This window comes from Lissotriton vulgaris, chromosome 9 (genome assembly GCF_964263255.1).
Source record: "Lissotriton vulgaris chromosome 9, aLisVul1.2, whole genome shotgun sequence".
Taxonomy (NCBI): domain Eukaryota; kingdom Metazoa; phylum Chordata; class Amphibia; order Caudata; family Salamandridae; genus Lissotriton; species Lissotriton vulgaris.
The window spans coordinates 18088373-18112509 of NC_141697.1; the positions used below are offsets into that span (position 1 = coordinate 18088373).

The 24137-nt window shown below is 48.4% G+C and overlaps 1 protein-coding gene across 9 annotated transcripts in view; it reads left to right on the forward strand.

Moving 5' to 3' along the window:
* RALGAPA1 (Ral GTPase activating protein catalytic subunit alpha 1) overlaps positions 1–24137 on the forward strand; it is a 775068-nt gene that overhangs the window by 201363 nt on the left and 549568 nt on the right. For 5 of the 9 annotated variants that reach the window (XM_086936922.1, XM_086936925.1, XM_086936924.1 and 2 more), the window contains 4 exons: positions 2066–3541; positions 10255–10367; positions 10585–10801; positions 23141–23317. In XM_086936922.1, the coding sequence (XP_086793048.1) occupies positions 2066–3541; positions 10255–10367; positions 10585–10801; positions 23141–23317 (1983 nt within the window). The remainder of the gene's footprint in view (positions 1–2065; positions 3542–10254; positions 10368–10584; positions 10802–23140; positions 23318–24137) is intronic. The other 4 variants (XM_086936929.1, XM_086936927.1, XM_086936926.1 and 1 more) reach the window with 1 other exon arrangement.

The window sequence follows — 24137 nt, forward strand, 5'->3', positions numbered from 1 at the left end:
GGAGGACAGGACCGACACAACCTCTGTCATAATCATCGGACCCTTTACTTGTTCGACCAGGCCTCCAGTTTTGACCATACATTCTCAGAGCTTTCAGCTCGACCAGCCATGACCATCTTACAGACTCCATTATACTTTTTAAACAGTCTGCAAATCTGGGAGGGGCCACTGACTTCCACTCTTTGCATATCTCCCTCCCGGCTACAACCACCGCGTAGAGAATAAACTGTGAACGGAAGTTGTTGATATTCTACTCACAGGGTAAACCAAAAAATACTAGCCTAGGAGTACAGGAAATAGTTGTAGATAAGACCTGACCCAGGAAGCCAACTATCGCCCTCCAGTACTCCTGAATCTCGGGGCATTCCAAGAACACATGCATGTCATCTGCTGCTGTAAGTTTACAACGGGGGCAGTAGTCGTTCTCCTGCGTTATCTTATGACATTTTTAAAGAAAGTTCGTCTTAAGATCTTGCAGACTGCACTCAGGAATTGGGGGTTTATTCGGAAGGCCTTGGGAATTCCTTATTACCACACTTATACTCCAATTTGGGATTCCCCGGGCACACCTGCATGTCTCCAGGACCAGCTTTCTCTGCCCCTGAGAACAGCTGGAGTACTGAAATGGGGGGACTTATGGGTGGACTCAGGTCTTAAGGACTGGAACTCCCTGACGTCACTTACAAACGGGTCACTGACAAGATTTAAATTTTATCAACTATCTGCATGGTGGTCAAGCCAGACATTACAGCGGGAAAAAGATACTGGAATTCTGGACGCAATTCGTAGCGGGGGGGGGGGGGCTGGAATAGAGAAGTATAATTTTGGTATAAATTGCTTACAGATGCAAAAGACAATTTAGATCTTGAACTGACAAGCCTCTGGGGGAATACCATAGCTGAATACTCAGAAGAGTTCAGTAAAATTTGGTCAGATTCTTTCTCTTTATCCCAGAGATTAATTAAACCATCTAATTTAAGGCGGAACCATTTGTTTACGGCTTATCGGGTGTATTGGAGCCCGGCTAAATTGCATAAGATAACGCAGGAGAACTACATGAGGCCTATCCTGGGAGCACAGAGCGTTCCAATCCATAGCATTCTGTCTAGAGCGGTGTATGTTGAAAGCCTAACAAGTAGGGCTTTGGAATACATGTCATTAAGATCTTTTTCGTAAATCATTTCTCTCTATTGTAGATATCTTGATGAAGTGGATTTGATTGAGAAGTGAAATGCTCCTAATGCTTGGAGCATATATCTTTAAATTATTCCTTTGTCACATAATTCTGCAGAGGTGAAGTGGTGGTCCCAGGTGTTGCAGAGAGGATGTGGCCGCAGAAGCGTTGTGATAGAGGTGCCGCTGGCCAGATGTTGCCTTGGAAGTGGCGCCATAGAGCTGTTGTAGAAGGTGGCCAGTAGAGGTGTTACAGTTTCACAGATGGACAAGCTCCTCTCCGGTGCGAAATTACAGGGGATCATTTGTACCATTTCTAGAACAGAAGAGGATCCCACATGTATTCCTTTGGCTCTCCGTAGCTGGTTGGGGTAGAGATTTAACTAGCACCAAGTTGCACGATGAAGAGACGGCTATGTTGGGGCATGATGGATCAGATGAGGAAGGATGTTTGCAAACAGAGGAAGGAACAAAAGGACATTCAAAGGCAGATGAGATAGTAGAGCAGCAAAAGAAACTGTTGATGGCAGTAGTAGGATGGTTTGAAGTGTTGAAGCGAGAGTAGTGGCTGAGAAACGGAAACAGCTGAGGGTAAGGGATAAAGGTAGGGTGAGCAAGAACTGATGGGAGAGCAGGAGAGACAGAAAAAAAGCCAGGCTCTACTGATGGAAGTGAATCTTTTCTCCCAAACAATGCTTCCTTTGAACAGAGAAGCTCTGGATAGAAGTAAACATCAAGCTGGTTGAAAGCTAAACTACCTTCCCTGTTGCTTTGTTCTATTTTAATGCTTTCAGACCCGCATGCCTCTAGTTCTGGCCCCTCCTCCCTTTTCTGGTTCTATTTTATAGTAATAACATTAACGTTCTGTTTGAATCTCTTTTTCTTCCCACAGACCTGGATGATGCTCAGATGCTTCCGCTGCCGTCTCGTGTACGGCATTTCTCACACAGCGAGGACAGCCCCAGTGAAGTCTTTGGAGCGGTGGGTGAGGATCACCCCCCGCTGCCCAGGAGCAGCAGTACCTCCGACCTCATGGAGCCTCTCAGTGCTGAGCGTGCCAAAGGTGCAGAGCCCGTCCAAGCCTCTCCATCCCATCACACTTCAGGCCCTCTGAGTACCGCAGAGGCCTCGCCACCCTGTCGGGCCACCGAGGGTCCGACTGCCGCTCCCCCTGCCGATACTAACACCAGGGACCACACCATGGAGGTTGGGGAAAGCATATATGATCATGTTTGTGGCTCAACAGACTTCACAGATGCAGAGCTGGCCTGGTACACTGATTGTGAAGGAGAAGATCTCCTGGCCTCACTGAAAGAATTTCTGGGGGAGGGAAATTCCACTGGCAGCCCTCTGGGAGAGAACCCACAGTCCATCCCCAATGAAGCAGTCAGTATGGAGGAGCGAGCACATGAGCTGTGTGCTCTTCGGGCGATCGCTGAGAGTCGTGCAGGCCCAGGGAAGCTTGGTGTCATTGGTCACTCTCTAGATCATGTTACGGATCCAGGGGAGTTGTTGCGTCATGCAGGGATAGATCCCGATGCTTTGGGTTCAGAGGTGGAGCTATATATTGAGGAAGCAATTGTGGATAGCATGCCCGTTGCAGAGGATTCCTGCAGGAGAAAGGGTGATGAGAATAGGCAGGACGCTCAGCAGACACCAGACCGTACTCTGGAAGAGAAGTGTGAGAGTGGGGAGGATTACCAGACTCCTGTCGCACTGGCACAGGCTCTTCCAATGCTCAGGGACCTAGCCACTACCTATGTTCACTATGAGCCCGCTCACTCAGCATGCTCTGGGCTGCCATCCCAAGCTAAAAGACGACTTCCAGAAAATGTCACTCACAGGGGCAAGATCATAAAAATAGCAGGCAAGAAGCGAAACGGGGTTCAAGTGAGTTTCAGACCAGCTACAGAGTCTGTTCTGTTCTATAACCCACTAGAGACTAAAGGGGCCCCATGGAAGACCCGCCTGCGGCGGTTCAGTGCTTTCAGCAGTGGTGGGGCTGCGAGCAGCCATAGCTCATCTGCTCTGGTGGAACCTTTCAAATCTGGGTCCTCCGGAAATGCAGACTTGTTGAGAGTAGCTTCTAGTCCTCGCAGCATCTCTCCAGATCCTAGCCGAGATCTGAAGCATGCTTCCCCGAAGGAAGGTGGTCCCCAGTCTTCCAGCCTCAGTGCCTCAAAGTCATCTAGTCAGGACTCAGGTCATCCGCAGAGCTCCCTGGGTGGCGTGTATAAAACTGTTGTCCATGCTCTTTCCAAGCCGAAGGCCAATGTTTCCCCCCAGAGGCCGCACCGGACGCAGGCTGAGGCTCCGCTGAGGGACCTGTATGGCCATGTAATGGGCTATTTTGGAAAGAAAGTGTCAGGTGAGCAGTGACTGAGCCCCAGGGCCAAGTGACTCCCTTCTGGCTTGAATGCAGCTGAAACGAGCTACCTGTGAATCAAGCGGCTTTGGGGTGACATGCCGCTCCCCCTTCCTTCCTCCTTTTGGGTTTTGCATGTGGCTTTTGCAGCTTGAACAAGCACAGCGCATGCATATGTTGTGCCCTGCCTGCTCCACTGCACTAACCCTCTTTCTGGCACATTCTTTTCCTTTTCACCCCTTTGCAGCTGAGCCTGATTTGAGAATGTGTGCAATGGGAAGTGGGAGCTTGCAAGAAATTGCCCTGATAGTTTCATGCAGAAGCATTAACAGTTTGGGTTTTTCAGAATGGCAGTTTTTTCTGCACGTATAAAATGCAGCTTTTGTATAATTTAGGAAATAGATGTTTTCCCGGAAATCTGAAAATTCCATGTGATTGCATAGTTCTGTAGATAAGGCTGTCCTGCCCAGAAGAAAGTGTTGTTTTCCATATACGCAGTCAGAGTTGCTGCTGAAGCATCCTCGGTCCGATTATGACCCTGTTAGCGTTGGTCTTGACCGTATTGCATGAGCTGCTCACGTACAACTAAGAGGTCAGAATGGGATGAGTATTGCAGCTTGCTAGTAGGATATGTTTGATGTCCAGCTTTTGAAACTGCCATCCTCTAGTGAGGGCGTGGATGGTGATTGTGTGGCCAGAGTCTGTGCCATTCCCTTGTCAGCAATGAGAAGTGTGTGTGTGCGCGCGCCCTCGTTCACGTGTGGGTCCGAATCAGTAGAATTTATCCGGCACATCAAAGAATCTAGGAGAAGAGGAGCCTGAATGGAGATCTGCCAGAACGGTTCGGAGCATCGACCGTCGAGACAAAAAAGATTGGTTTGTATCACTTTTCTGAAAGATGACCAGGCTCTTATTTGCATTGACAAAAAGTTCCATGCGTTCGTGTAATCAAAGACGTTGAATCTCAATAGTTTCAGCCAGGAGTTCTTACTCTTAAGACTTTTTTTCTCCACTGTATCTAAGAAACCTGCTCAGATACAGATTTGTTTAGGTGAAGAGCTTCCTATGGGAGGTGATAAACTTCCAATGTAGTCCTGGCTACAATACCAACGCAATGCAAGTTTATCAAGGTTCTTTGGAGGAGGAGTGCAGAATGTAGAACAGCTTTAGTAGGAACAGGAGAGGGATGAGAGGCGTGTGTTGGCATAGTGCTCACCATGGCCTGGTGCTCTCATATGGGCTGCTGTTAGTAGTCATTTGATCTTCATAAGTGAATGAAGGTAGAACTTTGAAGACTGAGATAATCTGTTGATTTGACAAGTGTTGTCAAATGTAAAGCCCAGCAATTGAGTAAACCACATCCACTTTGAGTTCATCAAGATGTTCAGTCTTCTGATGGTTCAGCATCAAGGAGTTGTCCAACAGTGAAGCTTCGTGAGGTTGGAGTGAAGAGTAGATATATGCTTAGTGGGCAGGTGTTTCAATCTATCTGTGTTTCATCTGCTTATTGATGAATTGGGAACTCATAAACAGTGAGCTGAAGGTACAGGTTTAACCGAAGCAGTGCTAGTAAAAGGTTTCTTGATTTTGGAGCAGAAGTAAGCGAATTGATTTTTAGGAGTCTGGCGCCGAGTGTTTGGGAAAGACCAGGGTTGATAAACAAATATTCTGCTCTGCTGTTCACTGGTGAAGAGTTAGATGTAAGTAATATGAAAAAACAGGTACTGATGTTCAATCAGTGGTTTGTAAAGCGCAGCTACTCACCCGTGAGGGTCTCAAGCTGCTGAGGGGCAAGGGGGTGGGGGGACGTGCTGCTGATCCGTCTATGTGTGGAGGGTTCAGTCAGAGAGCTAGGTCTTGAGGTCCGTCCTGCACTGTGTCAATGAGGCGGATTTCCTGATGTGGAGAGGTAGGGTGTTCCAAGTCTTGGTGGTGAGGTAGGAGACGGATCGTCCTACGGTTCTGGTCTTGTTGCTCCATGGGACTGAGGCAAGGGCAAGTTGTGTAGAGCAGAGTTTTGTGGTGGGTGTGTGGAAGGCGAGGCGGTGGCTCAGATAATCTGGTCCTGCCTCGTGGAGCGCTTTGTAGACCTGTGTTAGGAGCTTAAAGGTTATTCTCTTGTTGATAGTAAGCCATTAGAGTTGTTGGACGTATTGTCATGTGGTTGCAGCGGGGGATGTCGAGGACCAATCTGGCTGTAGCGTTTTGGACGTACTGTAGTTTCCTCAGTTGTTTCTGGGTGACGCTTGCATAGAGTGCGTTGCCGTAGTCCAGTCTACTGGTGGTGAGTGCATGGGTGACAGTCTTCCTGGATTCTGTGGGGAGCCATGTGAAAGTTTTACAAAGTTGACTGAGCATGTGGAGACAGGATGAGGATACTGTGTTGATTTGGCGGTTCATTGAGAGGGTGGAGTCCAGTATGATGCCAAGGTTGCATGTGTGGTCTGTAGGAGTAGGAATGGGAGTGGATCCTAGTGGGGTGAGCCACCAGGAGTCGTCCCTGGCTGAGGGGGTGGGTCCCAGGATGAGTACTTCGGTTTTGTCCAAGTTGAGCTTGAAGCAGCTGTCCTGCATCCAGATAGCGACTGTGTTCTTTTGTGAGAAGTTGGACTGAAGGTGTGTGACCGCTTTGATACTACTGTCTCTTTTTTTTTTTTTTTATAGGATTGAGTGGATGTGTGTAAACTGATAGGTCCCGCTGTTCTCTCTTCTGAAGTATGAATGGAGCTATTTAACAGTTAAACAATGCCATTTCCTTGTGTGGACTTTGTTGTGAAGTGAGTGAACATAAAGATCTTGTCGTTCTCTTGGGAAGGCTAAACTGGAGTTGTGTGAACAGATAGTCTCATCCCTGTGAAGAGTGTGGCACAAACTATGAGACAACATAGACTGTGCTGACATTTGCAAGGAGTAAGAACTCAATAGATTTTACTGTTCACTTAGGCCAAGTGGCAGCAAGAGTGGGGTCACATCTATCCAACCATTTCCCATATGACATATTGTAAGAGGCGTGTGAATGTACACATCTTGGTGTTTTCCTGGGAAGACTTCAAGGGAATGTGTGTTAGAGCATAGTCTGTGGTTTCCCTGCTGTGAAATGTGATGGTACATATTTGAACAGGTCGCACCTTGTGCAGCTCAGGTTAGGATTAAAAGTACGATGCCGGAACAGACACTGCTGTTTCCTTGTGTGGATTATGATGAGGAGCAGACGGATTAGATTCCCCATTCCCTTGTGTGAAGTGTAATTAGAGTTGTGTGGACAGATAGGTCCCTCTCCACCCCCCCCCCCCCCCCCTCACCCCCCCATATGGAGGGTTGTTTGAATAGATAGATCCACTGATCCCCTGTATGGAGGGTGACAAGACTTGTATTACAGATCGAGCCTTCACGCCTCTTCATGCAGTGCGATGCGTGTGAGTGAATGTTTGTAAACATATAGTACTTCTCATCCCAGGTTCAGAAGATAGCGAGAGAGCTCCACCATTCCTAAATGCTGTCCTTGTGCCAAATGTCGCTTTCTCATCCAATTCTGTTTCCCCCTAAAAGTGAAAATGATCATTCTCTTTTCTCAAGGGACAGTATATGTGAGTTGTTTGTTCTTGGCGTTCCTTTTTAGTAGAAAAGTGTTGCTTTCTAGGCTTCCTGAACTTCAGTAAATTTCAAGTTCTGTAAAATGAATGAAATGCCTTACCTTCAGTAACACGTTGACTCCTCCTTGTTTAAAGTTGCAATACAAAGGTACAGAAGTTCTTATGTTCCTTTACCAGCTATACCAACTCACCATTTTATTGACTGGAGATGTTCTGTGTGTTGATCAGACTGTGCAGAAACGGGAGTGAACCAGAAGGGTCTCCCTGCCAGTAGTAGAGGATATGTTCTGCCCTTTCTGGGCTTTGGCGAGACTGATGGTGGGTGGCAGCTGGGATTCTCACCTGAAGCAGAGACCTTGTCCACTGAGAGAGAGGGTTATCCTGTATACCTCTTAAAATTGCCTTCAGTGGCCTATGACTGGGATCCTTTTCTGAACGACATGAGGTGTGCATGGAGATCGAACGCAGTCTGAATAATGTCCTCTGCAAATATGAGATTCATACAGCACAAGACGGTGGTCCCTGCACTGTACACAGCCATTTTTGCTGCTGTCCTGGAGCTGTTCCTAAAAACCTCAAAGCAGGGTCACCCTTTGCCCATGCCATGACTGGCTTCAAAACTCACTCAATGGTCTTTTCGAAGAATGATATTCATGAATCTGTAGTATAATGTTACTGATATACAATTAAAAATCACATTTTCACTGAAATTGAAAAATGCAATACAAATATTATATGACAATTAAAAAGTAATAAACTTGGTAACAACGTGGAAACTGTTCTGCCTTTGGTCACAGATAGCGCCGGGAATCCCTTTTTGGGCAGCCGTGCTCTTTTGAAATGCCACAAAATAGAAATCGACCCAGCAGAGTAAAGTAAACATCATAGTGATAAACTAGCATACTAGCCCTTTCTTTGTGACTCTCGTGAAGCATATTTAGACATGATAAAGCTACTCTTAACTAGGTGAAGCAAAAGAGTAGTAGTAGCAAAAGATTAACACAGGAACATCCTTGATCTGGATCACGTACATGCTTCATAGGTGCACAAGCATCCGGTGAAACTTGGATGCTCATTATGTTGGGCGTTAATTCAATATTGCAACCATTATTGAAATATTTTTGGTAGGGCCTTTGTTAGAGAAAGGAGCATTTGTGTACTGCACCAAACTGATTTTGGGGAACATTTGAATGTTAGTTTTCCAGCGTGAATCGTCTCTTAGTTCACATACTTTCCATTATTTTGCCACCTAGTGGTCGGGTCTGGAATTCTCCCACACGTTGTAGTCCTTTTTCTATTTCTTTTTTAGGTCGAGCCTAGCGCAGTGCGCATGTGCTGCTCTAGGAGAGGGCCTCTTGGAATCACTTGACCCACGGCCTCCAGCTTGTGGGAGCGAGCAGGGGCGCGCATGGTGCCAGGGGAACGGCGAGCCCCCATCATGCACAGCAGAATCACATGCCTGCAACCGGAAATGACAGATTTTTTCCAGTTAAGCGTTTATAATTTTGGAGAGTGCAGGAGCTCTGTTAATGCCCACTATTGTATGCACTTGGGAATTAAGTTTAAAAAAAAACGCATTTCCTTTCCGCCGCGTCCGAACACAAACACTTTTTTACACTGTCACAGGAACCGTCTCTTAAAGCTCTCCCTTGTGCTGGTGCTGTGTGACCGATTCCAAGCTGTTCACCCTCATGTGCTGGTTCTGTGTGACTGTTCCATGCTTTTCACCCTCATGTGCTGGTGCTGTGTGACCGGTTCCATGCTGTTCAACCTCATGTGCTGGTTCTGTGTGACTGGTTCCATGCTGTTCACCCTCATGTGCTGGTTCTGTGTGACTGGTTCCATGCTGTTCACCCTCATGTGCTGGTTCTGTGTGACTGGTTCCATGCTGTTTACCATCTTGTTCTGGTTCTGTGTGACTGGTTCCATGCTGTTCAACCTCATGTGCTGGTTCAGTGTGACTGGTTCCATGCTATTCAACCTCATGTGCTGGTTCTGTGTGACTGGTTCCATGCTGTTTACCATCTTGTTCTGGTTCTGTGTGACTAATTGTGTTCTGTCCAAGGAGCTCTGTGTGTAGATTTGAGAACAGAAGATGTGTACTCTTTGTCAATGAGGCTTTGTTGTCTTAGAGGAGCTCTGGAGGCAGCTCATTGAATGCAATCTTTCTCTGAGCGTGGGCTGCTCTGCAGTGAAGGTTTTATACTCATTCCTGGTGTAGACTGCTGACCAGTCTCATGGGCTTCACTTCTGGCGGACGCTTAGTCTGACGAACCTTAGTTAAACCTTGGACTTCCTTACGTCACTGGATGAGACCTTGCTGCATGCTTCTGGTTGATGTGAAAATGTTTAGATTGGAATTGGGCCTCTATAGGGCACGGTGGAGGGTGCCACAGGCCAGTGGGTACAAGATGTAGGCCGCGGCAGGTGGACAAGGCCAAAACAATGATAAATTCAAATCCAGAGTTGGACAGCCTGGGCGCGAGGGTGATGCCTAATGTAGAGTAACGATGCCAGAGGTGAAGGAAGCGTGAGGTACAGGACCAGGGCCCACATGTTCTCGACTCTTGATGGCCAAGAATGTTCAGAGTTAAACAGTGCATTGTGTGCTTGATGGGAAGGGCAGGAGGGTGGGATGTCCTTGCCGGCAGGTTCTTTCTCTTATGTACCCAGTTGTTACCGAAGCAGAGGGTAGGAAGTTGTAGTCTGTGGTACCCATAGTATTAGTGGCCCTCATTCTGTGCCCCCTGCAGAGGTGTTGGCTGCTGAGGAGAGGTGACAAATGTGGGGTCCTCAGAGTCAGTATAAAACCTTCTGTTGCTCTATAAATGGGGAAAGGTAGAAACAGGGAAGTGTTGGCTCCCATTGTTCCCTCAGACTCCTTTGCAGATTCTGATGCTGGACCGCAGATGAAACCTAATTAACATCTTTTAACCCTATGACCCAGCTGTGAGACTGACTCATTCCTTGCACTAATTGTTGTTGCCTCGGCTCATCCTTAGCTGCATGCATAGCAAGGAGATTGGCTCAGTGGAGATCCCACATTTGCATTTTGTAATATTTTATTTAGTATGATTTTGAAACAAACATGCACTTTAAATGTTGTTTCTGATTTGATTGTAGCCAATAAAGAAGGCCTGTCCCATGGTGCGGGTGAAATGGGCAGCAGTGCTTCCAATGTTCCTGACCTCATGGATGAGTTTATACAGGAGAGGCTGCGCTCCGGCACTGCCCCAGTAAGTATCTACCAGCTGCCCCCGAGGTCACCTCTGGTGTCTTCCTCACGCCATCCACTTGGGAAACAGGGAATGTCCTCCCTCAGTTTGTCTCATTGGGTTATTTTGAGGTTTCTCATGGATTGGGTTTCAAAACAAATGATTCTTGTCACATTGAGATGGGCTTTGCCTTAGCAGCTGTGTTTGCAAGTACTTCCTTCTCCTCTTTTGTCCATAGATTGTGACCAGGAGAGGAAGCAGTCCGGGCAGCCTGGAGGTCCCTAGGGACCTACCCGACATCCTGAACAAACAGATCCAGACGCGTCCCGCTGATGACCCCGGTGTTCCCTCCGAATGGACATCTCCTGCGAGTGCAGGCAGCAGTGACCTTGTTAGCTCCGACAGCCAGTCCGACTCGTTCAACGCCTTCCAGTACGACAGCCGGAAATTTGAAAGTAAATAGACTCCCTTTTTTGTTGTTACTTGATCATCCTCGGCTTGTACTGTGGATGGCTCCTGAAGCTTCTCAGAGCCCTATTTCCATGAGTCAAGGCAAGGTGCTCTTGTCTTATCTGGGTTCTCAGATGCTTCAGAGCTGCATAGGTTCCCTTCTACCCACACGCGTGCCTTATCTGCAGTAACGTAACAACTCATGAGTTGACTGTGGAGTTAGCAGACCTGAGTCCTAACCACACACCCTTTGGCTTCCTCATCTGTTTTGCATTTTGGACCAGGCAGTAGTCCAGTAGGTTTCCATCCGCTCCCCTAACCCTCTGTTTCTTCTAGCGTTGGGCTTGCCAGTGTAGGTCTGTACTCCGATTCTAGTTAATACGCTTGGGTACAGGTTCATGCAGTCCTTATAAAACATGTTATTGCCTAGTCTGCTGTTTATGGTTCAATGTATGTGCATTTTTTCTCACCAGCCCTGTTATTCATCTGCTCTGAACGCCTTTTTCATAACTGTCAGCCTTTGAATCAAGGTGTATGTGTACTCTTCTACTTCAAAGGATCACAGTGTTTGGCAATGGCCAGTCCTAGAGCTAACGGCTTCAAGCTGAATTTACACAATATTGTGTTATGTTGTGTGTATTTTCTGGCGCACGATCACCCTTGAGGGTATCCTTGTGCTTTGGCAGGTGGGTGAGGCTAGCCTTGGGGGGTTTACTTGAAGATCCAGGTCTTCAGCTGCTTGTGGCATTCAAGAAGGGAGGAAGAGGTTCTTATGTGGAGTGGGAGGTTGTTCCATACTTTAGGAGCGGTGTACAAGAATGCACAACCTCTTGTTCTCCGTTTGCATGGGATGTGTGCTAGTGAGAGTCCAGCTGCATGGCGGCGCCTGGAGTACTGATACAAGTTCACGCAGCTGTAGGAAGTTCTGTTGTTTAATGCTTTGTATGCGTGGTTGAGGAGCTTATGTTGTGCGTGCCTATGTATTGGGAGCCAGTGGAGTTCCCTCGGGTGTGGTATAACGTGAAACTGGCGTGAGAGGTTGACGACCTGTCTGGCTGCTGTCTTGCGAATGGTCTGATGTCTTTGTGAGTTAGTTGGTTATTCTGAGTATAGTATGTTCTGATAGCCCAGCCTGCTGGTGATCAGGGCATAGGAGATGGTTTTCCTGGTGGTGTTGGTTAGCCACATGAATATCTTCTACTTCAACCTCAAAGAGTTGAAGCAGAATATGGCCACTGCATTGACTTGTGGGGACATACCCAACTTTTCCAGCATCTTCCAGACTGGGATGAGACCCTCTAAAGAAAACATTACAAATTCTGTGATATCCCACCCAGAATTTCCCTTGAGAAAATCTATTACTTCATCTCCGAAGTTTTCTATCTATCTGCAGGTCCAACATGCCAATATGTGGGCGCCAGACATCGCAAACATTTAAAATGTCCGTTCCGTATCAGAGCCTTAGTGAACCAACATCACATCCACGTGTTCCTTCAGCACCAGTTCATGGCATAGAATCTAAGCAAGGTTGAATGCGTGTCAGTAATTCACCTCCCACCGCCCTTTAAACCTTGCATTCCCACGTTCATCCGGTCGATATCCATTTTGAAGGGGAAATGCTACGGTGTCTTCCTGACTCTTGCAACTAGACCTACGTGCCAGGAAACATGAAGAGTATGACCCCTGCTTGAGCAAAATTCCTAGAGGTTCTGGACTGTACTGTCCAGATGTAGCTGCCAACTGGACTGGGAAAGCAAGCATCCACTGCATCTCCATGCATGAGGGATACTGGCCGTCCCCTTAATGGACACTCTGACAGCTGTATCCTACGTATTACCTACCTCTGTTCCGAGGTGTTAGCTGTAGGCTCCTGCCTCAACGCCAGAAGAATCAACATGGGGACTTGGTGAATCTAAATCAGTGTCTTAATCATTCGGCTACCTGCCCGACCATGGGGTAGCAAAGTTCAGCAGCTCGACACTATTCTATTTTGCACACCTCGGACTGCAAGACCCCGTGCTCATGCAGGAGTCTGAGCATGACTAGTTCAACGCATGGAAGCCTCTGTTCTATAAGAAGTGAAGGAGACTGTGGTCTCAGGGGGGATTGTGGGCTTGCATTAGAATTCATTTAGTCCTATGGTTTCCGCTGCCCTTGTAATTCCTGAAATCTCACCTAACCTAGAATTGTAAACCTGCACCAGTTAGAATGCGCTAGGTTTTGGAATGAAGCCAAGACTGGAGCATAGAACAACTCCGTTTTTATGTCTATGCACACCATCTGATTTTGGTGTCTTGGCTCTGATCACAACTTCAGGTCTGGAGTCCTCCCAAAGTATACTTCCTAAGGCCATAAAATAGTGTGAGGCTAAGCTCTTCGTGGCCAGATCCAATCATGATCACCGGGACCAACAATGATTGCTGTGATCAACGATTCTGGCCTCATTCGAGGTCACGTTGGTGGACATCGAAGGAAGGCAATAACATGAAAAGAAGAGGAGACACAAGTGAAAAAACATTAAGTCCCCTCGACAATCTATTACCCCAACAGAGTTGTCAGAGCTGAAACTGGGTGAGATGCCATCTCCTCCTGAGCTAGCTCCAACAGATACTGGCCTGATGCTGTTGCCTCCAACACAACCACTTATGGATTCCCATAACTGAAGTTTCCCATTCCAGAGACTAATCCGGCGTTCTCCTTGAGTGCCATGTTTGTGTTCAGGAGAGCAATGGTCCCGTCTGGAGCACCTTTAGTCCCATGGGAGACTGTATGGATTTTACCAGCAGGGGTTCCCTCTTCGCCATTCATCCCCTGCTTATGTCATCTCTTTGGCGCCACTTCTGGCTCCGTCGCTGCCTACAGCTCCTATGCTGACCACACCTCTGAATCTGGCACGACTCTGACCCCACTGGTGCCGGTCCCTGCCCTCCCTTCATTGCTGACAGCAATATTAGCAAACCACAAAGCCACAGCTTCTCATCTCTGAGCAGCTCCCTCCTGATGTCAGAGCGATGTGTCACAGATCTAAGGGAGAGGCCTAGCGCAGCTATGTGGTGTAACTGTATAGGGAGGAACGTATTGAAAGGACATCCTACAGAGGGGCCGGTCATGACTTTGGCATCAGTTTTATTCTTTTTAATACTCAAAACACAAATGACAAAGGTGAACCACCGCAATTACTGTCAGGGAATACAGGTGTTTACTAATATCTGGGTGATATTTCCACAGAACTGGAGATGTTAAGCCCTTCAGGGCTTCCTCCTCTCAAGGTAGTTTCCAGTGGTCTGGACAGATGAATGGTGACCTTCCCAATTGAGGCCCACTCCTATCCCTAAATATTCTGTCACAAATTTCGGGATAAAAATGGATCAGGATCTCACGACCAAAGATCATACTCTTACCATTGTCGTAATATGCTATCAGAACATGCGTCTTCTGCGCAGAATCTTTCCGTATCTTCCTGCATCCACCCGAAGATCAGTCCAAGCCCTAGTAATGCGCCGATTAGACTATGGCAATGCTCTCTTGGCGGCAGCTAACGATACTCTGGTAGCAAAATTGCAGGTTGTTCAAAAAACGGCAGCCAGGCTCATTCTCAGCCTCCCTCCCTGCACTGCATCTCTTCTGCTCCAATGTTAAAGGAGCTGCACTGGCTGACAGCGGAAAAAAGGTGCATCTTCAAGCTCTGCGTTCTTACCTATAACGCGTTAGGAGGCAAAGGACCCAGATATCTGTAATTGAAAATCAAACCATACAGTCCCTGCAGAAGATTACGATCATGTGATTAAGGCCCTGCTATATGTCCCTGCACTCGTTCAACAAGATGCAGGGATAGAACTTATTTATTGGAACAAGCTTCCAATGCATATCCGCACCTGTGCTAACTACTGCAAATTTAGGAAATTATTGAAAGCCCACCTATTCTAACTCTGTCTCATCTCCCTGCGGATTCTTGCTAAACAAGCCCAGATACCCTTGGAGTCGTGTGCTATGTTAAATCCAATTAACATGACATGGTGCCGAGAAAAGGGAAGACAGAACATTGTACACTTCCTGTGTGCCATACCTGAAGACACTGCATGCAGTGTAGGTAAGCCACCCCTACAGCAGGCCTTACAGGCCCAAGGCAGGGTGCTCTATACTACATGTGTGGACATATTTGCATTTGTGATGTCCAAGTAAATTCTTAGATATCACAAGTGAACAGTGAAGCCATTTCAAGTACATGTGCTCAACACTGGTGTTTACTAGTTCGCCAGCTGCTTGATGGCTTCACTGAAACTAGAGATGTTTGGTATCCGACATCTAGTATTAATAATCCCACACTGATTCCAGTGATGGATTTATTAATATATGCACCCAGAGGGCACCTTAGAGGTGCCCCCTGAATACCTACCTATTACTAGCTTGTTGGCTGACTGGTGTAGACCAGCCTGACACCACATACCTGTTTCTGACCCCCTGCAGATAGAACACCCAGGCTCTCTGAGGGCAGAAACAATGCCTGCTTTGGCTGGAGGAGTTGTCATCTCCTCCAAGCAGGATGGCAACGTAATCAGCATATCAAGGCAGGAGGCTTCAAAGGCGTCTCCCGACTTTGATATGGGACCCTAGGCTTTCCCAGACAGAGGAAATGCCACCCCCTGCCCTGGGCCCATTTGGCACCAGGAAAGACAGGAAAATTAGCTAGTCAGGAGGTGTGCTTCGCTCTCAGGCTAGTGCCACCCCTAAGGTGTGCTGCCTGGAGTGAATTCGACTTTTAGAATCCCACCATCTTAGTTTTGCTGGAATTAGGCACTCTGAATCAGGGTTATGGCCACTTCCTACAGGAAGTAGTCATATAGAGGGTTGAGACACCCTTAAGGTAAGTAGCCCATTGGCTTCTATCTGCCACTTCCCCTAACACCCTTAAATGGAGTATGTATTTTATGTTATGTTGTCAGGTTTTCTAAAGCTCAGGAAATACCCGGAGGTGTCTTGGCGCTAGCTAAGAAGCAATGGAGAGCACAGAGGGGAAAAAAGACTGGAAGACTAAGAGGAGTTCAAAAGCCAGATCTTCAGCAGTTTCCTGAAAGCCAGTAAATTAGGGGCATCCTTGATGTATGGTGGAAGTGTATTACAGGCTTTTGTGGCTCCCACCACACTACTTCTGCCTCCCCAGGTTTCTCGCTTGAACCTAAGGACAACTGCGAGCTTGGCAGTGGGTGAGCATAAGGTCCTGCCTGGGGAGTACCAGGTGATACTCTGTTGGAGAAATTCTGGGTCAATGCCAGAAAGCACCTTGTAAGCCATACAGAGCGACTTGAAGGCAATACTCTCTTTAATGGGCATCCAGTGCAGTTTCCTGAATGCGTTAGACACCGACGTTTTTTTGGGTATTTTCAAAAGTAGTCTGGTTGCCGCTTTCTGCAATGTTTGCAGTTTATTCAGAATTTATTAGTGAGCATTGAGGAAAAGGCTATTACAATAGTCCAATTTAGCCATCACCGTGAAGTGTGAATGGTTTTCTGAAGATGAGCAGGAATGTAGGGGAGCATCTTTGTTAGCGTTGACAAACACAGAGGAAGTCACTGTGTTGACTTGGTCAGCATAGGTGGCACCCCTGATACCAGGAACTTAGATTTGATGGGTTAAGAAGAGCCGACAAAGAAGAGGCGCAAGAATCCGATCCTGAGGCCAGGCACCACCAGAGAAGTGTGCTGTGATGCGCCACCCCCCCCCCCTTCATCCCTCCTTCATCCCCCCTAACTCTCCGCTTCCAAGTTAGGGGGCTAGAAGTCTTGTGTGAGGCCGCCTCTGGAGCCGCAACGGTCCGCTGATCTGCCTGGGGCCTGACAAAACTGCTCACGGTTGCCTCACCACCTGCTTCTATACCTGCATAAGTCTGGCAAACGGCGGCCCACATACAGTGCCGGCGACCCTCTGAGCCACTGACACCCTTTGGCTCAAAAAGACACTTACAGAACTTGATTCATAAGGTGAACTCCTTAACTCCAATATCACCGTGCTTGACTCTGGACTGAGGGCCCTGACTAGCCTGTTGGACCACTGAGCAAATTGCGAAGCTCACGTGAAGCCATTGATTTAAAGCAGCTTGGAACTAGTGCCCCGGCGGCAGTGCATTTTGGCTGCATTGGGGGGCCCCCTGATATTGACCGCGCCCGCATCATCCTCCGATTTGGGACACACCAGGCCCAAAGGAGGCCCTGTTGGACATTGGGGTTAGGTGGTCCTTACTAGTGGCCATACATCTAAGCGGTGAGGTTCACTGTCCGAATTGTCTGTGGAGGTTGGGGAGGCCAGGGGTGGAAAAACACAGGACGCAGCGTGGGTATTGATTACCTCCTGGCGGGCAGCGGCGATGACTGAGGTGATCCCTCCTCCTTGGCCCCTTCCGCCATCACACCGTGGAGCAGGCCACTGCCCTCACCTCCCTGGCAACTATAACTGGAGATAAAGGGCCCTGCGGTACTCATGGAAACACACTTGAGAATTGTTTGCTACCCAAAGCCCCGGTCGCTCTGACGAGCCCAAGAAACACAAACTCCTGCAGATTAGTTACCCCCGAAGGGAGGGTCACTGACGCCACGTGATATAATGGCGGCAATGCAGGGCGTTCTGTACCTCTATGGAGTACAAATTTGACTCTGTGTCTACAGAGGTCACGCTAATGACGGTTGAACATGGGGGGCAGAATTACTTGAGTGGAGGACTCGATTGACACCATCCAGGCCGAAAATAAAACCCAGTTCAGTGAGCTGTGTGCTGTGGCAAGGGTTCTGGAGGATCAAGTGTAAGACTTCGGGCACCGCTCAAGGCGCAACACCGTTCTTATTTAGGAATCCCTGAGTACTCAGAAGGTCTGGCAGTGGCCCGCTTTGTAGAAGACTACATACTCGAGGTGATGCAACCCAGGGGCCTCTCCCACTATTTTTAGGTGGAAGGTGTCCATCGAAATCCCACCTAAACCAGGTGCGCCTCGTTGATCCATAATAGCTCATATCTTTAACTTCCGGGACCGTGATGTCATATTGCAGGTGGCTCGTGGTGCCCAACCAACAGCCTATGAAAATGCCACCATTACATTCTTTCTGGACTCTGCACTAAAAGTCAAAAAATGAAGACATAGCTTCCTGGAAGTCAAAAGGGTCTTCAGAGAATGAGAGATAAAATATTCAATGATTTTTTTGGCAAAGCTCAGAATAGCAGCAGACGGTAAGACCTGGTACTTCCCAAATCCTGGCGAAGCTTGGGATTGGCTTGACAGCTGGAGGACTGTTGGAGGCTCTAAAGCAAGGCCTAAATCGGGACATAGATAGCAAGTGGATCATTAAGTTCTACCACAGTGCTCGGAAACCCACCAAGAACAAGTTGCTCGATCTGTAACGACCCACGGTCCTGGAAGGACCGTTCAGAATGATGCCTAGGGAACTCGTATTTTCTTACCCGCTCTGTTTGCGGTAGGAGGGATCCTCTGGAGTGAGGCTGCAGGAGTCATCTGAAAGCTTGAGGCAGGTCAGGGGTAGCCGGATCTGGGTTCAGGATCGCCGGGGGGGACCTCCTTGTGGTGTTTTTCCACTCCAGCTCGGGCCGAATTCGGTAGGTGCAGAGTGGGCTGGATTTGCGGTCTCTGGCTGGCACCAGAAGCTGCAGTTTGAACAAGTCCGGTGTTCACGGGAGATTCAGTCTTTCAAGTGAAGGCAGACAGGTCCTCCGGTGTTTTTGAGGTTGCTGGCTGCAGGACACTCTGAGATTTCGCCGGAGCAGGTTCGAAGGGAGACAGGCCCGCCAGTAGGGCTGGGGAAAAGTCAGTGGGCGTCGTCCTCTTGTTAGCTTTGCACAGCTCTTCGTCCTTCTTCTTATCTTCTTTTCTTGTTGTTTCTGGATCTGAGGAAGGAAGGTTCAGCGTGCCCCCTAAATACTAAATTTAGGGGTGTTACAGGTAGGTAAAGGGCAGGGACCAATGGGTCCCTTCCCTGGGGTGGGTACATCCCCTATTCTGCCACTCCAGTGGGAGGGGGGCAGGAGCCTGTTCCTGGTTGGCTGGGTCCCCCATCCTCAAGATGGCAGGGACTCGAGGTTGTGCTTCACCTCGCCTCCCCCACCTGAGGGTTGGAGGTGGCAGAGGTGGGCACACTTCCCTTCCTCACTTGTTTTTCCTGCCAGTTCTCCTGCCCAAAGTGGGGGGTAGAACCAGTGGGGACCAGTTGCTGAAAGCAGCACATGGTCTGGAGAGGCTCACAAAGGCGGCATGCCTTTAAGGCTTCTCATTCGTGAACCCTGCCCATCCTGGGGGAGGAGCCTTGGCACCTCGCCCCGGGAGGTGCACTGCTTCAGGCCCCCAAGAGCAGCAGCTCTCGACCCAGGGGTCCAGAAGCATGGCTGGTGGTGGCAGCCTCAGCAGCCACTCAGCCAGGTCACTAGAAGTTGGTCGAGTTTCTTGGGGCATCCCTAAGACGCCCTCTGTGGTGCATTTTACATTAAATTCCACACTGGCATCAGTGTGGGTTTAATGTGCTGAGAAGTGTGATGCCAAACTTCCCAGTCTTCAGTGCAGCCATTATGGTGCTGTGGAGTTCGTAATGACAACTTCCCAGTACCATATACTCTTAATGGCAGCACTGCACTTACAGTGCCCAGGAATGGCCCTGGGTACTGTAGGGGCACAGAGCTCATGCAACTGTACCCTCACCACTGGCATAGTTCACCCAGCTAGAGGGGTGTCAGATGGATGCCAGGGCAGTCGTTTGTGGGCATGGAACACAGGGATATGTGCCATGTTGACTCTTCACTTTGATCTGCACCAAGACACGCAGCCTGCAAAGGCAGTGTGTGAGTGTCAGGGTACAGGGCCCCAGAGGGTGGCACCATAAATGCTGCAGCCCTTGCCTTCTCTGGTCACAGTGCCCTGGGTACCTATGGTACCCTTTACCAGGGGCTGACCTGTGGCCAGAGATGCCAATTGAGTTTGTTTTAGGGAAAGAACACAGGCCCTGGGAACCTGATTTGCAGGGACCCGGGGCACACCAAACAAAAGTGCATCAGAGGTCTGGCAAAAAGTGGGGAGGGGTTACTGCAACAGAAACCTACTTTCCAACAGCTCCTCCATGTTTACATGATAATGTGTTTTCTGACTTGAATGCACAGCTTCTCTGACCTTTAAAGGTATATTATTAATCAGTGGTGATTCTAATATATATTACTCAATGATGAAACTGATCGCTTGACCCCCAGACTGACGGGGACTTCCCGCCGACCAGTGGCTGACTTTTTATTGGTTCTTTGTCTTATGGGCGTATGGCGCTCCCATTATCTGACAGCACAGCAATACACATTCCATTCAGGGGCACAGGGTAGTCTTTCCCATACAACTATATCCTTACATTTACACAGTGCACCCCCAACTTTAGTGAGGTCCGCCATATACCTAGGGTATCTCGGATCATTCCCAAATATGGGCGGTATATGGCCTCCCACGTCAGCGGGATTGCCATGGAATAACACTCCATCCTTGGTATTTCAAGAAACCCCAGATACAAGCGGGTCTTTGGGAGGCCACAGAGTATTATTTTGCTGAAAAAGAGCATTAGATGGACTTGGCGCTGACCCTCCGGGAGGGGTATAAAACTGTTATAAATCGACAGGGCCTTTAGATCGTAGGACAGAACCAGGATAAGAGGGCACAAATGGAGTTGCAACAGCGTAAAATCGGAGAGATGGAAGCCAATATTAGTACTCAAATGGAACAGCTTGTCGGCAGTGTTCTCCTGGCTCCAGCTGAATGAACTTAAATGTAATTCCTATAAGTCGGAAATCATTTTCTTTGGTCGTCCTTCTAACAACTTAAGGCGGAACTGGTGGCCGCAGGACATGCACCCTCCTGCTAACCCAGTATTGTCTGTAAAAAAAACCTTGGTGTAAAATTGGCTGACTCTCCGAGTATGAAGCCACAGGTTCAGAAGGTGGCTGGCCAGTGCTTTGGTTTTCTGAAAATGCTTAAACAGTTTCTTCCATTACTTCGATCCCCTGCAGGAAAATTGTGGTCCAGGCCTTGATTGGCTTTAGGCTGGACTACGTAAACAATCTTTATCAGGGGCTTCCAGAGTGTCTGCTTAGCCGCCTTCAAGTAGTGCAAAATGCGGCGGCCAGAGCTATTCTTTCTCTTGGCCCCAGGACCCGGATGTCTGCTTATTGAAGTCTCTCCGTGGCTTCGGATCCGTAAGCGGATACAGTTTAAGCTTTTAAGGCCTTACATGGGTACGGAGCCCCTTACTTGAGGAAGAGAGTGCAATTTTATCATCCTCAACGCTCTCTTCCCTCCGCCTCATTGGCCCTAGTCTGTACTCCCGTGGTGAAATACTCTTGAATTGGAGGCCGCTTCTTCCGGCTAAAAGTGGCAAAGCTATGGAATGATCTGCCACTTGCTGTGAGACTGCTCCAGGATCTGCTCCCTTTCAGAAAAGCCCTAAAAACATGGCTGTTTCGGCAATAACCTAATACTTTGCACTCTGCACACTTGTTTTTCCTTTCCAGTTCAGTCACACTCACCCAGCGCTGGGACACTCAATAGAGTAGATGTGCGCTTTATGAAACCCTGGATAACATAACATAACAAAACATAACATAACATAACATACGAAGGGAGTACAGGGACGCAGAATCTAACGAGGCCAATGCTAGTCACTGTGCAACCCAACAACGCCTTTATGAAGTCTGCGACAGAGCCGGGAAACTTTTGCCATGGCTTGACAAAAGAGAAAGCAAATCGCTGGGTCCTAGAAATACACACCGATGACACACGAGTGTGAGTGTGAGGAAGACAGAAGGTGGCAAATGCTTTAGCTGTTTACTCTGCCTAATTGAATTTCCCTGCCGCTCCCACCGCAGCAGACGAATCTCGTGATTTGCTGGCTGATCTAAGACTCCTGACCCTATCGGGCATAGAGAGGGCACTGCTAGAGGAAGAGCTCACTGAAGAAGCAATAGTGTGGGCAATCCGCAAGTTGAACCCGGGGAAAGCAGTGGGCCACAATGGGATCCCCAATGAACTTTATAAGCTAATGCCATAAAGATTGCCCCCTATCTGTTTAAAATGTACAAGGAAAGTCGCGACTCGGGTTCCCTCCCCATAGATCAATGGCTGGCCAATATAGTGGTCATCCACAAAGATGGAAAACTATCTGAGGATTGTGCCTCCTATAGGCCAATCTCACCACTAAATGCCAAAGTCAAAATATTGGCTGAAGTTCTGGCTTCCTTCCGTGTTCTTGCCAGGAAGGAACACCACCCGTAATCCGAGGTGGCTCCATTTGTACAGCAGCTACTTGGTCTACACCACACACTTTCACTAAGCACTCTTGTGTAGATGTTCTACCACACCAACAAGCTAATGTAGGACAGGCCGTGCTATGTACACCTTCTCAAACAACTGCAATGCCCACCGGTGAGCCACTGCTTTTGGAGGGCACTGCTATACAGTCTATGCAATGCATGTGCATCTACTGCCGCTCATGCCTCAAACGGATGTCACTTGCCCTGTAAGCGTCTGTTCTTGGTATGTAGTGCTGTAGATTCACATGCGCCCTCCCTCCTGCCCTTACCCCTTCGGTCGTTGCAGTTCCTGTCTTTACTTTCATATGCAGGGTCATCTCTTTACTGATACCTACTTTAGACTCCGTTATCACCCACGTGCTGATAAACAATCTAACAATGGGTCGAGAAAAAACAGCTTGGACACATCGGGTCTAACACTAGATGGCAAGAGTATGCAAAGCATGTGAATCTGCAGCACCTCCTGCCAAGAACGGATGCTTACAGGGCAACACCTTGATATCTTTTATAGATCCGCAAGCCACAGTTCACCAGGCTCGAAAAGTGAAATGTTATATGCACCAGTCTGTAGACTGATGCATATAATACAGTAGTCTTTGTAACCCTTCCACTTCATTGTTTTGGTCTGCTGTGCAGCCTGTGAGATGTAAAGGCTTAGAACACCTCTATTCCTGAGGCCATTTACTTCGGATTTTCATATCAAATGTGCGAAAGCAACAATGAAAATGAGGCACACAATGGTAAAAGGGTGAATAAAGTCTGTTTGGGTGGGGCTCCACACCCAGAGCGGAGGCATCGACTCGGTGTCAGCAGTGAAAGGAAAGGTCTCACCCTCCATGCATATAAACTAAGGGAGACTCCAGGAGTGACAGTATGGGAGTTAGCCTTGTGCCTGACCTCAGCTATGTTTTTAAATCTTTTTTATATTTTAAAGACTTTTACAAACCAGTAATGAATGAGTGGGCCTTTTTGACTCATTCAGTGAAACTAACAGTGTTTCATTTTCCTTTCAGATTTTGGCTTCGGCACTGACGGGCATGTGCCCTTCTCCACCGAGATGGATGGCGGGTCTGGATACTCGCTCACTGGCGAGGAACAAGAAGTTGCTAGTCTAACCCTTCTCCATATTGATTCTGAGACAAGCAGCTTGAACCAGCAGCCCTTGTCTGCCGAAGCAGCAGTCTTCACCGGTACAATTTCAACACCCATAGATCCACCAATAACATACTGGGCTTGTAACATGGGGCTCATAGTTTGTGATCTCACTGCAAAAATAAATCCTCCTACACACACCCCTCACACAAACACACACACACACACAGACATACACAACCCTCACACACACCCACCCCTTACACAGGCCAGCCTGACTCCGTGTGAAGCGGTCGCTCCACCCTTCCTCCTGAACCCATAGCGCCGCTACTGGTATCGTAGCGCTGATCCCCCACCACTGCCATACTTTAAATTTATTTTAATCGAATTTGCTCCCGATCTGTTGCGTAGCGCTCCGCATTGCTTTGTGTGCTTAGAATACTTAACTGTGAACGCTCCGCATTGCTTTGCCTGTTTTGCATATTTGACTTGTGTACGCTCCGCATTGCTTTAACATTTTATTTAATTGACATTGTGCCCGTGTGTTCCACCGCCAGCTCGCATTACCCGCATTGCCCCTGAGCACAATCGCTACCTGATTGTGCCCACAGCGTCCTGTTGTCCTGTTGTTGTCTCGTCCATTTTGTTGTGCCTGCAGCCCGTCCCTCCCCCTACGCTCCTGCCTCCCAGCTCCCCCTCCCACGCTCCGCCCCCCTCCACTTCTCCATTTATGTCAGATGCACCTACGTGCAGCGTTTACGCGCAGCGGTCGCGCCCCAAAGGTAAGCCCGTCTACGACCCTCCGCGCCTGGACCGCGCCCAGCGCCTGTCCCCCTGGTCCCCGCCGCACCCAGCCCACTAGAATCACATATGATGCCGCAACTCTCCACGCCCTCAACCCCGGACGCGCACCACAAT